Genomic DNA, 13,791 nt, shown 5'->3' on the forward strand with positions numbered 1-13,791 from the left:
ATGCAGTAAGGTTAACGAAGTGATAAACAATTAACTACATTTGACTCATAAATGAACTACATAATAATTGTATTTTGCATAAGAGTTTAAATAATACTTTTATTAAAAAAAAAAAAATCCTGCTAGGTTATAAATCTAGAAAATAAGTCACATTTATGATTGGGTGTGTTCACCATCCTAAACATACATATAACGACGCGCTATGTCGTCATTCCACAAAAATGTGCTGGAGTGTAGTTTAGTAAAAATTTGGCAGAAATTGATAAAAGGCAATTTGCCCACTGCGCCAACTATTCCTGCTCTCCCCCTATTTCATTCCTTAAACTTTCACTCAATGTCCTAAAAACTGTTTTGATCCTTTTCTGATTTCAGATCTCTATATTGGTGTACAGTTATTGAAAAATGCATTCCTTGGTTAGCTGACCTACATACATATATGTATATCCCCTGCTGTTCGATGAAGTTACATACGCATACAACTAAGTTGTAGCCCACTGTATTTGGAATTTTTGTAAGTGAACTTCATAATTGAATGCATTATATTATTTCAATCCTCTTGATTTAGTTAGACGGAAATGAATAAATAAAATTAGCTATTTAATTTCATATGCATCATAAATTTGACGAACAAATCATTATAAGAATGAGAATAACTTAGTCAAATGAATAAACAGTACTCGTACTTGCCATAAATAGTGGATAGAAATGAAATAAAAGTGAACTTACAAAAAAAAAAAATATGAATGTGTATATAAAATATAATCTGTTTGGCGATAAATATAAAAAAAAACTAATATTAAGTTAATACTAAAATTATAAGAACAATTAATTAAAAAACTAATTATCAACAATTTGATTCTGTATGTAAAGTCATCTTAAAAAATTTGGATTTTGCACCATTGAGGCTAATATTGGAAGATCCACTCATGGGCAAAGGTGTAGAAGGTGAGGATTTGGTGGAGGAAGAGGATGAACTCCCTGAGGAAGATGAGTTTTTACTCAGAGTTAGATGTGAGAGAAAAGAGGCTTTTTTGGCTATACTTGGCTGCTGATTGTGATGATGATCTGAGTTATTCAACTTTTTAACTTTTAGGTTTTCAATCTCAGACTCTAATTGTTTATTCTTTTTGTACATTTGAACATAGTTGAGTTGAAGTTGTTTTTGATAGCGAATCACTTTTTCCTTTTCGTCCAACCAATGTGCCTTTTCCACCTCAAAGTTCTCTTTACATCGATCTGTTTTCTCTTTAAGAAATAGAGACTCACGACGAGCTTCTTCAAGGTCAGATCGCAGTTTCTCAATTTCCAAGTCACGAGAAATAATAGTCTCTTTTTGAGAAACAATTTCACTTCGAATCGTTTCCTCATCACATTCATCATCCTCGTCAACAAAACTTGTTCGTCCCAAGGATCGAGGGGGAGTGAGGTTTTTTTTGTCTAACTGAGTTTTAAGACTCAGTACTTCCATTTGAAGGGAGCGTTTGGAAATGTGAAGATCTCTGAGTTCAGAGCTCTTTCTTTCTAGCTCCATTTTGAGATCCTTTATTTCCATTGTAGAGTTTTTAATATTTAACTTTGTTGATAAACCGTATGACGAGGATGACTGATGTTGTTGCTCCAGCAAAAGTGAGATCTCTCCACTTTTTGCACATGAACTCCATTCGTTTTCTTTCAGTGTTTTCCTTTAAGACAAGTAAAATAAATAGAAAATAATAATTTTCAAAAATTGAACAAAACAATTTACTTATGTAACTACGTAAAAAAGATTTTTTTTTGGAATTAAAATAGAAAGTTATAACCATTGTTGACTTGTAATTATGATCATAAATAAAAACCTCACTTTTTTCATACAAAATTAGACACAAACAAAAAGTACTTTAAAAAATATTTTTTGTAGATAATTATGAACTTTCAAGCAATCATTCGAACTTTTATTCAAATTAGACATGACTAAATAAGTATCTGTAATTCCTAATAATTAATCATTCATAATAATCAATAATTTTTTATTTTTTTTTACAATTGAAAAAAAAAATGTATTCATTAGTTATGTGGTAAGATAACACAAAAACAATCTTGAACAACAATTAAGAAAAAGGAGAAATGTCCATTCAATTTTTTTACAAGCATATTTCATGGACATATTTTGTTTAATTATAGGCTTTGTACACAAATTTTTGAAATCATTTCAAATACGCAGGAGTGTTAACTATAGTTTATAGCTTTAATTTGAAATCGGGATCTTAGCTTGGCAGCGATTTGGCCTTTTAAATAAAATCAAATTATATACAAATGTCTATATATATATATATTTTTTTTTTTTTTTTTGGGGGGGTAATTTTTGGATTATTTTGAAAAAAAAATTGAAAAACAAAAAAGTTTAGGAAAAAAAAAATCCATTATAATATTTCAAATATAATATTTTTGAAAAAAACACATTGAAATATAAAATTTTTTTTGTAGGAAAATGTCAAAAATCCATAGTTATTCTCAGAAAATTACATTTTTTGGAATAAAAAAATTCAAAAATTAAATATCAAATATTATATTTTCTAATAGAAAGGATAAATTCCTTAATTGGGGGAGGGGGCTACAGCCTCTCCAATAAGAAATGTAATCAACCCTGGTTCAGTTTTGAGAAAAATAATTCTAGCTTGTTTTTGTGTTAACGGGGCACATATATAAAATTACATTAATTAAAAAAATGGGATTCTTCTGGGAAGATACTTATATTTACTTAAAACTATTAAAGATCAATAGTTTTTAATACTTTGAATTATCAAAAATGAATTTGGAAGATCAAATCAATATATCTAGTAATATGTTATTCGAAATTTAATTTTTTAGGTGACTTCTAGGTCTTTCACATAGGTAGTTATATCAATAAAATATTTGTAAATTGAATGTAGTCTTACCGTAGATGTTGAAGCTCCTCACGAAAAGAGTGATTTTCTTTTTGTCTCTCCTCAGCAAGTTTTTTCACGTCTTCAAAATCTAATTCTAATTTTCTTTTTTCATTTTGTAGCTAGAAATTAAAATATTCTTATTATTATAATACGTAAATATATTTGTGGAATTCTATTTTTATGCTACTGAATGGATTGAGCTGATTCCCTTTATAACACTACCTTCAGTAAAATTAGATTTTTCTACCTCCTATTTTATACAAAAAGAAAATAGATTGTTTCATCATAAAACAAATACCATAGAGCCTCTGCCTTTTTCTCAGCAAGCGTCAGCCTGTCCAAGATTTTTATTCAACACAAATGTTTACAGAAATACTTATAACTTATAAAAATATAAATTAAAATTATAGATACTCCCCAAAGTGGCAAAACGAAGACTACGTGGTCATTATTATTTGTTGAAATATGATTAACAAGAACTAGGGATTAGAGTATACTTGATTATTACCCTATACCTAAAGAAGGATCCGCGTAAAGAAAAAAAACTAAGTACTAAACTAGTGCTACATGAAATGACGTCCATCTAGATTGCCGTAATTCATTTTCTCCCCCAAAGACATATAACAAGCAGCTGATATTCACAATGGTCTAATTAATTAATCTTTATGTCCCGTTCCTTAATAAATTAGGAGGGTTTAGCTCTTTGAGTTGCAATGTGATTTGTTTTCTCTGTTTTAATTTTTAATAAAGAAGAAGTCTTTGGCTCACTCTTCTACCTTAGTGACTGCTGGGTTCTATCCATTAGTTTGTTTTTACGAGAGGCTAATTGCTTTATTAAGATTTATATTATTGGCGGGGGTTGCTACAAGAGTTATAACCTCCTTAACGTCTATTTTTTTAATGTGACATGAAAAAAATTGTCCATATTAAGTCATTTTGGAATTATGCTACGTTTTATAAGTTTTGTAGAAGTAGCTTGTAGACCTTTAATTCTTAGTACCTTTTTCTAAGCTGTATTTTTTTTGGTGGTAGGTTATTGAATTCATAGCTCTTTTGTGTACGAGGACTACTTAGACTATGGTGAGAGTATTTGAAGAGGTTGATGATAATGAGACTTTGCGATTTGATAAAAATCAGAGAAAGAAAAACTCTATATTTATTAAAATCATTCACCTGAGTAACTCTTTCATAAATTAGCAAATCATTTGTCAATTATTGAAAAAGTCTTCCAAATCAATATGTAGAGTAGGATTTAATCTTTATTTATGATCAATATTATCCACTCTTTAATTAACCTTACTTTAATTGAATATTTTTATGTATAACAATGGAGTCCTTAATAATATCTCATGCGCTACTCAAACTACCTATAAAAGTGAAATGAAAAAGAGCCTTTATATATTTTGAAATATATTCATATAAAAATGAAAGTTTGAATAGGTTAGTTAGCTCATTAAGAAGCGAAGGAGATCTATAGATTTTTTTTAGACCACACCCGTGAATATTCTCGATTAGGATTATACATATATTATATTTTGAAAATTAAGCTCTCTTTTTCTCACCCTCCTTTGAGTCACGTAATTATAAATTATTATAGGATGACTTAATTATTTTCCATATTAAGAACATAAAAAGAGATATTTATCTACTTAGGTATAATAAAATACAACGAAAAGAATTTTAATTCTTAAATTCTCCTGGAAGAGAAAAGGAAAATAGAGAAAACAAAAAAGATTCCTTGTTCTACAGTCAATAATTATTGATATCCTTTATTTGTACAGTGATCCCTGTAGATACTATAGCCCTAACCAGTGGCACTGAAACCATAGGGTACAAGGGGTAATTGGTCCTCCTCCTTTTAGAGAATTTTTAGGGTTATCACAATAAAAAATATTCGCCTTGTCTTTTTTTAAAAAATAAGTAATTCGTTCAAATTCTATACCTTCCAAATTAAGTCGCTTCCCAAAAAATTTAACTCTAAAATTAAGAAAAAAAAATGAAATTAGGTTAAAAAAAAGAAACGAAACTCAACATGGTACAATTTGGAGAATGTTTCGGAGGAGAGCAGCTTAGCTGTCGTGGCGTTTTAGCTGCAAGCAGATATGATTTAAGGGATATTAATACAAATCCCACTCCGTAACGTGATAAGGATATGAGCAGGATTTACTCGGCTATCGTTTCTCCATTTTATTCTCAGTCCAACATGGATTTACAATTATAACTGCACAACAAATCATCGTATTACTCTCCATTTTGCATGAGTACACACACAAGTGGTTACTTTGTACTTTGTATATATTATCTCCTCAATATAAATATAGAATAATTATAACAGCTTTGGAAAATAAAATAGAAACACTGCTCAAGTTGCACCTAGAATAAGTTTTACGTCATATTTTTCACAACTCTAATAATATATCCACCAAATGTTGAATAAGAGAACTAAAGTGACTCTTTTCATAGATTTTTGTTTAAAGGGGTCTGCGTCTACATTAAGTCTCAGTGCAAGTGAAGCTAATTTATTTAATTGAAAAGTTTAAGGTCATATTTTTAACATTTATAATGATAACACTTGTATCACTAATTTCCACAACATTTTGAATAGGAGAACTAAACTAAAATATTTCGTAAGATTTTTGTGTAATTTAGGCAAAAAATATAAAGCCAAGAAAAATGGAGAATAGTAACTCCAGTAATCACGAAATGAAAAAAAAAATATATATATATAAGTGGAAGTTTAGTTTAGTTAATTTATATTCTACAGTTATTTCTTATATGATAAATTAAATTGAGGTACGAGCTCCGTTCAGGAACAAATTAAACTCGTATGTAAAGGTATTACTATATATTGAAATTTCAAACAATTTGAACTAAATACGTAGCTTTTAAAAATTGAATAGCTTATTTTTTTTTATAACTATGAATTAATTGATTCTCATCATACTGTCTTTTTTTCGAAAAATCAAAATCTACTATTCTTTGTTGACGCATTGTCTTTATACAAATAAATTACGAATATCATTTTTTCGTGACACTTTCTCTCTAGTTAACAATGATCTAATCTCTACCATGATCAATAACAAAAAAAAAAAATCCAAATTTGTTTTACGTCTATGTGTCGAGCTTGACAATTTCATAAGTTATCTAGGGTGACCACCATCAATCGTCCTTTTCTACCTCAAATATGTACTCTTTTATATAGTTTTGTCTGAAAGGGGTTTTGTGAAAGTCATTGAAATGTCTGGGTATTACACTGGCTATGCAAAATTTTATTTTCCTACTATGTCATCCAGTTCAAAGTTTGAAAGGAGACATAAGTTCTTTACTTCGTCAATATAGATTAAAATACAGCATTGATCCTTATTTTACATGAATCAATGAAAACATTATTCTAACCTATAAAAACATAAATCAAGTTTTTTTTCTGTGGCAAGAAGAGGGAATAACATAAATTAATAAAGTGATACTTCGTTTCTAAAAATGTATAAAAAGGATGACCGCTATAAGCATATCATCAAATTTTTCCTTACTTTTTTCTCTTTTTTTGCTCAATATGACAATTTTAGAAAAAAACAACTTTTTAAATACTTTTTATAACTTAGAAAAATGTTAATTAAAACTATTTTATGCAAAATAACTAAAAATGTATTCTTACTATATATATTCACTAAGTAAAAAGTTTTTGCATTTTTCCATGATTTGATGGAGATGTGCTACCTAAAGATGACTTTGTAGGACAATACAATTTTGCAATGGTAATTTTCATTCCATACAACAACTTTTCCAAACTACCCGTAATATAAATTTGAAAAAGTTGAAAATCAAACCACTCTAGTGTGCAACCTTCTTTTCTAACGGAACTGCTAAATAGAGGACACCATATCCTTACTATTTTGTGTTATTTACTACGATCGAAAACACTAAAGCATATATATATGCTGTATAGGGACGTATAGAAAGCTTTTGAGGTTCGGTGCTCTAATACATATTATGTATGAAATATAGTTGGTTGCCACCGGACTACTGACATATTTAAAATGCTACTATACAAAATTGGTATTAGAACTGGTACTTGCAGCGCCATTATGCCGTACAAATATTTGCTCACCGATGACGTACCCTCCTCAAATTTCTGAACAAACTGAAACATGAAATTGAACATAATCAAACTTCTGGGCAAGCCCCCCTCAGAATACCCAGATGGGTACCCAAGTAGTTGCATGTCCTTAACCACATTTTTTTATTTTAGGCGAAAAAGTATCGAAATACTGATGACACCAATTTTCCAATTTTTGTACCTGAACCGGTACAAAAATATTGGTATCGTGACATTACTCAAAATAATTATATAAAAAAGAAAAAAGATAATCTTACTATAAAAGTTTGATTTGTTAGCACTTGTTCCATCTTGGATGCCTTTTGTTGGTTTAAACGTAGACGATTATCATAAAGTCCCTTTACTTTTCGAAGCTCCCGTTCCCACATTTTCTCCTTTTCCTCGTAGACCTTATAAATATTTTATTAACTCAAATTGAAAAATAATAATAATAACATACCTTAAATATGACTTGTTCATTTTGTTCCATGGTTTCTTTTAAATAACTTATTTCAGTATCTTTTTCTTTCAACATGTGTTCTAAATCTCCTACAGCTGAGTCTGAGGGGCTGGGTGTTTCATTTTCTCCAATGGTAGAACCATTAGAATAAATATTATTAGTCTTGATACTGGATGACTTGGAAGATATAGATGATGGCGTGTTTTCATAATTTCTACAAATGTGTGCGTTATTCTCTGGGCCTAATGTGATATTAGAGCATGTTCGTACAACTCCAGGCAAATTTTGAAATTGTGGCGTTCCAGCTCCAGGACGAGGTATTCTGTTGCTAATGGATTCTTGGCTTGAATAAATGGACGGGTCAGGAAGGCCATTAATATTCATGGCACTAAGCTTACTACTATTATCACAAATTTTGAGCCTAGAAATAGATTTGAGTAATTAACAAATTTACTATCATCAGGAATGCAGAAAGAACAACCTGTTACTATTTAAAGTAACACTTCCATTCGAAGAGACAGATGCTGTAAGGTTCCTATCGTAGAGTTTTCCATTCGTCTCTCCGTTGGATTTATTAGAATCAAAGCCTCGGGAAGATGTCCTATCATTCATTTGGACAAGACCATTAGCTGGCATGACTGATGGCGAACTTGGTATTTGTTGCGGTGGTTGTTCGGGTTCAATGGCTAACTTAAGATTCTGACGGCGGGAGAGTGCACGTCGATCAAGAGAGTTGAATTTATTGAAAGAGGTGGAAGATGTTGTAGTGGTTAAGGGATGCACATGAAGTTCCTGAGAGCCTGAATGAAACAAATGATTGGAATAAGTGTTATTTATCCCTTTGAATAAGATATTTTTATATAATCAGAAGTGAATCCTATGAAAATGATATGAAAACTCTAGATATTTAGCACTTCATAGCCAGAATTATTTTATTTTTTCATGCTAGGAACCTGTATTCCCTGTTTATTCAGGATTTATTAAAAAAATATTAACTTTTTTTTTTAATTTTTGAAAACTTTCATTTACTAATTTCGATATATTACGAATTTATAAAGAATTGTAGAGGTTTTTTTTTTTTTGAAAAATTTTATGGGTACACTAGAAATATAAAGAATATAAAAATAATTTTTTGACAGGTTTATCTCACCTGAATCCAATATAATATCATACAAAAGGCAATAGTTTACCAAAAATAAATTTACAATTGACAACTGAACAATTATTAGGACATGACATGCCAGTTGCAAAGATATATATATAAGCTTAATCAAAGTTGTGATTAAATTATAAAAATGATACTCGAGTGCGTTATATAATTTTGCTTACAAGGAAATATATATCAAATAAACCCTTAAAATACCAGAAAGTTTACTGTATGTAATATTAGAACCATATTTACTCTTCCGCATCTTTTTATACCTTCATTGCAATGCATGGGTCAAATTACGGGGTGTCTTTCTTAGCAAAGCATAATTAAGAACAAAGTCGAATACATATATATGAATTAACTGATTCATATCTTAAAGAACAAAGAAATTACTTTATAATAGAATTATTCTTTTCTTATATGTTAGTGGCTATATTTTATTGATGAAGCAACATTGAAATGAACTTTATGAGCCTATTGGGACAAATATTTGAATTAAATAGCCTTTATTCTTTGGGAATTTCTATAACATCATTTATTATACATATAGTAGGTTTTAAATTTTGTAAATAAGTGTATAAGCTTATATTGGGTCCATTGACCTATTGGTATTATATGCGATGTTCTTAAAATTTGGTTGTATGTAGAATATAATAATAGGTACAGTAAAAATAAATACATTATTTCGAATGGTTTTTTAATCTTTTCCCCCATTGATATTTATTTCTTGGGCAATCAAAACAGTGCTGAAATGACAGTCGGACTCAACAATCTTCATTATTTTATTCACATTTTTGTAAATTCGCCTCCAAAAAATGGTGCATCTTTGACTTTAAAATTACCAAAAACGAATCGAAGAAACCGAAATTGTGTGTGATTGACTGTTACAGTATCAGGACTATAAACATTATTCACATTTTAAGTCGTCTGGCTTGTGCTTTCGCCTTGCTTGAATTAAAACTGTAAACTATGGCATATTTTCTTTTTGCTTTGGATTTTTTTAGTACGAAATTTATCTTTCTAACGCTATCTACTGTAAAGTGATTGCACTGATAAAATGCGAGATACACTTTACTAAATCCAACTATTGGAAAGATAATTGGTTTCTTTTTACTACACCTAATATATGAATTAACTTATTCATATCTCAAAGGACAAAGAAGTAGCGTTCTAATAGAATATTCCTTTCTTTCAAGTATGTGTCTAATTTCGTATTGAAAAGATAATATGAAAATTAACTTTTGGAGTTCATGGGGACAAAAATTTATGGTCCAAACTGTGTTTCATTTAATAACTAGAGGTACAAAGTAAGTCACGAAATTATGGTAGGATGGGACTAATAGGGAAAGTAGAACTCACAATCAAATTTAAAAAAATGTCAAATAGACCCAATGTTATTTTAAGGGATAAAGTCAACCAATGTAACTGCGCCATTCATTTTAATTAATAAAACAATCTTTTTCTTTGTTTTTTGAGATTGTGATAAATTTACCTTGTTAAAAATACATTGAAGTTAATATTTTGTATTGTATGAATACTTATTCCTAAATTTGAAGAATAAAAGAGGAAGAGATTGAGAGAACAAAGTAGGCTGGCATTTCAATCGATAGTATTTAACCTGTTTACTTCCAAATTTGAATAACAATACTTCCATACACAATAGGAAACATAGTTCAATTTGAGGTTACTAATATAACTATAGGTTTTGTGTATAAATATGTTCACTTATTTTGAAGAATAATAGTCAAATATACAATGTTTGATATACTGATGTGTATACAATTTACTAAGAGATAACTTTTTTTCATAACCTTTAATGTATAAATATTTTTAAAAGGTCCTTGAATATAGTAATATGTGTATATTTACACAGTTTCTAGGTTGAACCATTGTTTGGAAAAAAAATGAAAAAAAATTAGTATCACTATCTATTAGAGGAGGGTATTTTTTTCAACGATCAAAAACAATCAATGTTACTTTGTAAATACAGTATAACCTTGGAACAGTGCAGTCGAATTTAGATTCAATTTCCACTATAAAAATTAATAAAAAGAGATGAAGCCGTTCTCTACTATCAAGGGTGTCCATAGAGGGGGGAGGCTGGAGGGGATGTAGCTTCCCTAAATAAAGGAATTTTTGCTTTTTACAAGAAAATGTAAACATTTTTTCAAAAAATTTAATACAATTTTTCAATTTTTTTTTCAAAAATTTTGTACTTAAACATTAATTTTTAAGATTTTTTTATTTTTTTTGTAAACGGCTGTGTATTTCTGAATAAAAAATTTTTTTGGTGGATTTTTTAATTTTTTTTTTTCCAAAAATTTAATACTTGAATATTTTTTTCCAGAAATTTTTATTTTTAGATTTTTTTCAAAAAATAGATATAAATATAATCCTGTGGATACCCATGACCATCCCAAGTTTTTATACTTAATTAACAAAAAATTCGGAGAAGTATACTCAGAGTTGAATATCATCTGTCATGGTTCTCTGGAGACCCATGTTTTAAGTCAGAAACAGTATAAAACTCGCAAAAACAACGAAAAGACAGGAAACACTCAGAACAAAGTCTTAAAATGGTATAAACCCCATAAAAAAACAGTACCATCTAGTAACATAAGCCCAAATAACGATTTTGTTCATAACAAGTCTCGTCTAACTCTAAGTTTTGTTTGAGCTCAGAAACAAAGATTTTCGTCATTTTACATCAAACTCCGACTATATCGAGGTCTAAGGGGTTCGAATTATGAAGTTCTGCTGTATTTCAATATATTGATGTTGTTTTTTGATACAACGCAATGCATTTATAAATCAAAAAATATAATTTGTAACTTACTTCCGTAATGTCTTCTTCCATCTTGTATCAAAGGATGTCCTGGAGAAAAACTATTTCCCTTATAGTTGGTAAAGCTATGAGGCTGGGGAGGTTGACAGTAGTTTAGAGTAGTGTTATTGTTGTTAATTCCTTTCGAAGTAATAGGCTTAGGCCTAAATGCTATTGGCCGGATAACAGCTTTGTCCTAAAGAAGGTAAAAAATCCCAAATTATATACATTAACATATTTCATTAGTGTACAGTGCCGTATCTATGACACTAGGGACCTTGCCTCCTCAAACCAAGCTGAATTCAACTGAAATACTGCAGAATTGTGACCACTTTCTAAATTATCATTCTTAACAATCATTTATTTTAAATATGTCCTTCAGACCAGTGGTTACTGAGGGATGTATTTATAACATTTTCACTTTTCTTTTAAAAAAAGATGATAATTTCATATTTTCATATTTTGAATTAAATTATAGGAAATATACTTTTTTAAAGAACCAATAAATAGTACTGTCATCTCAAGCTAGCTAATCCCCAAAAAATAGTCCTAGTCACGACCATAATCCCTTCTTCCATATAAACGGTTACGGCATTGAGTAGTTATTACTTAAAAAATATAATTAAGTTACCTTAAAATTTGGAACCCCACTAATTGGAGCAATCATTGGCGGTTGATCAATGTCAAAATTTTGAACTAAGTCTTGATTAAATGCAAGATTGGAGGACGGTGGCTCTGCTAAACTTCTCCGACTCCTTATCCCAAGATGTGATGCACTAAAAATATATGTAAAATTATGAGTTTGTACTTTCAGTATATTTCTTATTTACTTCGAAATAGTCGAGTAGATAACCTCTGAGGAAGCTCTTTCCACTGGATGAGAAGAATATTGATTTTCATAGCGGTGATTATGAGATTTATGAAGTTGTGGTGAGCTATCTTCTCCTTCAGAAAGAAGAGTTTCATGACCAGAATCAGGCCCACATCCACCATTATATAATAATGGACCCTGATTGGTCATCTTTTACGATATATGTATTTTATCGTTTCTGAAAAACAAAAAATTAGTCCATCTCTAATATAATTATGAAGTTATAAATAAAAAAAATTAGTCATCATTTTTATATTAAGCTATCTTAATTTCTAAGTCCATTAGGTTAAATTACTATACGGGGTGCTTTTGTTATTTCTTGAAAATGTTATCTTACACCAATTATTTAATTAATTTTGTATACTTTAGTTATGATATCTCTTAATTCCAAAAAATAAGAAAAATGATATACATAGTAAAGTGATTATATTTCATTTCCAAAGAAGTGTACACTTGCCCATAAGGGTTTAATATTTCAAAACAAACATATTTAAGAATTAAATATTTGTAATTCATGGTGTTTTTTTTTTTTTTTATATTTTGTATTTTAGGATTTATTTAATACTTCATTATTATACTACATTTTCTTTTTAAGTCGATTTTTAAATGTACCTTTATAAGACTGGACAGTTTAGAATTTATACAAATAATCTGAAGCAGAAGACATAATGTAAAAATGAGGTATGTTTTTACAAAGGAAACTCTAAACAATTTAATAAAAACATTCAAAAATTACTTAAATTTTTTCCACTTCTGTTTCTTTTGCAAAGAAATATGGATTTACTAATAGGAAAAAGAAAATCATTGTCAACTTCTTTAAGTTCATTTGACATTGATCTTGTTGCATTTCTTTTGTAGGATAAAAATGGCCTATTTGTTCAAATTTCAAAAGCTGAGCTATCACCACTCTGGTCCTATTCAGCTTATTCTGAACAGTATAAAAAAATTTCCATTAGTTTTATTATTGCAGCCATTATCAATTAAATAATGTCATATCCAGGAGTCCCCAAGTATTTTTTTTTAGCCACAAACAGGTTTTATGCTAAGAAGATCGGGACAGTTCATTTTCTCTAACCTGACCAATTTTCAAATTTCCTGAATTGACTTTTTTATTCTTTAGCAGCAAAATGACAATGAATATACAAAAGTCTGAAAAGACTCCAGACCTATCCGTCCAGCGGGAATTAATGTTGTTAGTAATAGAACCTGTCTTTAACGGGTTTTAATGGTAACCACAACATTTGAAATTTTATTATAACCACTTTCAAAGAAACAAAATACGTTAAGTTTAAAGTAGAAGTTGTTTGCTCGAGCTAAGTTCTAGCTACAATTTCGACTTTTCTTAGTTTTTATTTTCTTCATTCCTAGATAGGAGTGAAGAAATAAAAAGATAGCTAGGACCGAACGACTGATTTGTCAATCTTTAGGACTGAAGAATGGTGAAAAAGATCGGACCAATTAGAAAAAAGACTGAAAGGGATAGA

The 13,791-nt window shown here is 29.3% G+C and overlaps 1 protein-coding gene across 1 annotated transcript in view; it reads right to left on the reverse strand.

The window, feature by feature from the left end:
* Positions 1-740: 740 nt before the first annotated feature.
* Positions 741-13,791, reverse strand: part of LOC121132615 (uncharacterized) — a 62,121-nt gene continuing 49,070 nt past the window's right edge. The window contains exons 2-9 of the mRNA XM_040728046.2: positions 12,267-12,485; positions 12,068-12,212; positions 11,449-11,632; positions 7,944-8,262; positions 7,463-7,883; positions 7,281-7,412; positions 2,916-3,025; positions 741-1,682 (exon numbers count right to left, since the gene is read on the reverse strand). Of these exons, the coding sequence (XP_040583980.1) occupies positions 845-1,682; positions 2,916-3,025; positions 7,281-7,412; positions 7,463-7,883; positions 7,944-8,262; positions 11,449-11,632; positions 12,068-12,212; positions 12,267-12,457 (2,340 nt within the window). The 5' untranslated portion in view covers positions 12,458-12,485 and the 3' untranslated portion in view covers positions 741-844. The remainder of the gene's footprint in view (positions 1,683-2,915; positions 3,026-7,280; positions 7,413-7,462; positions 7,884-7,943; positions 8,263-11,448; positions 11,633-12,067; positions 12,213-12,266; positions 12,486-13,791) is intronic.

This window comes from Lepeophtheirus salmonis, chromosome 2 (assembly GCF_016086655.4).
Source record: "Lepeophtheirus salmonis chromosome 2, UVic_Lsal_1.4, whole genome shotgun sequence".
Lineage (NCBI taxonomy): Eukaryota > Metazoa > Arthropoda > Copepoda > Siphonostomatoida > Caligidae > Lepeophtheirus > Lepeophtheirus salmonis.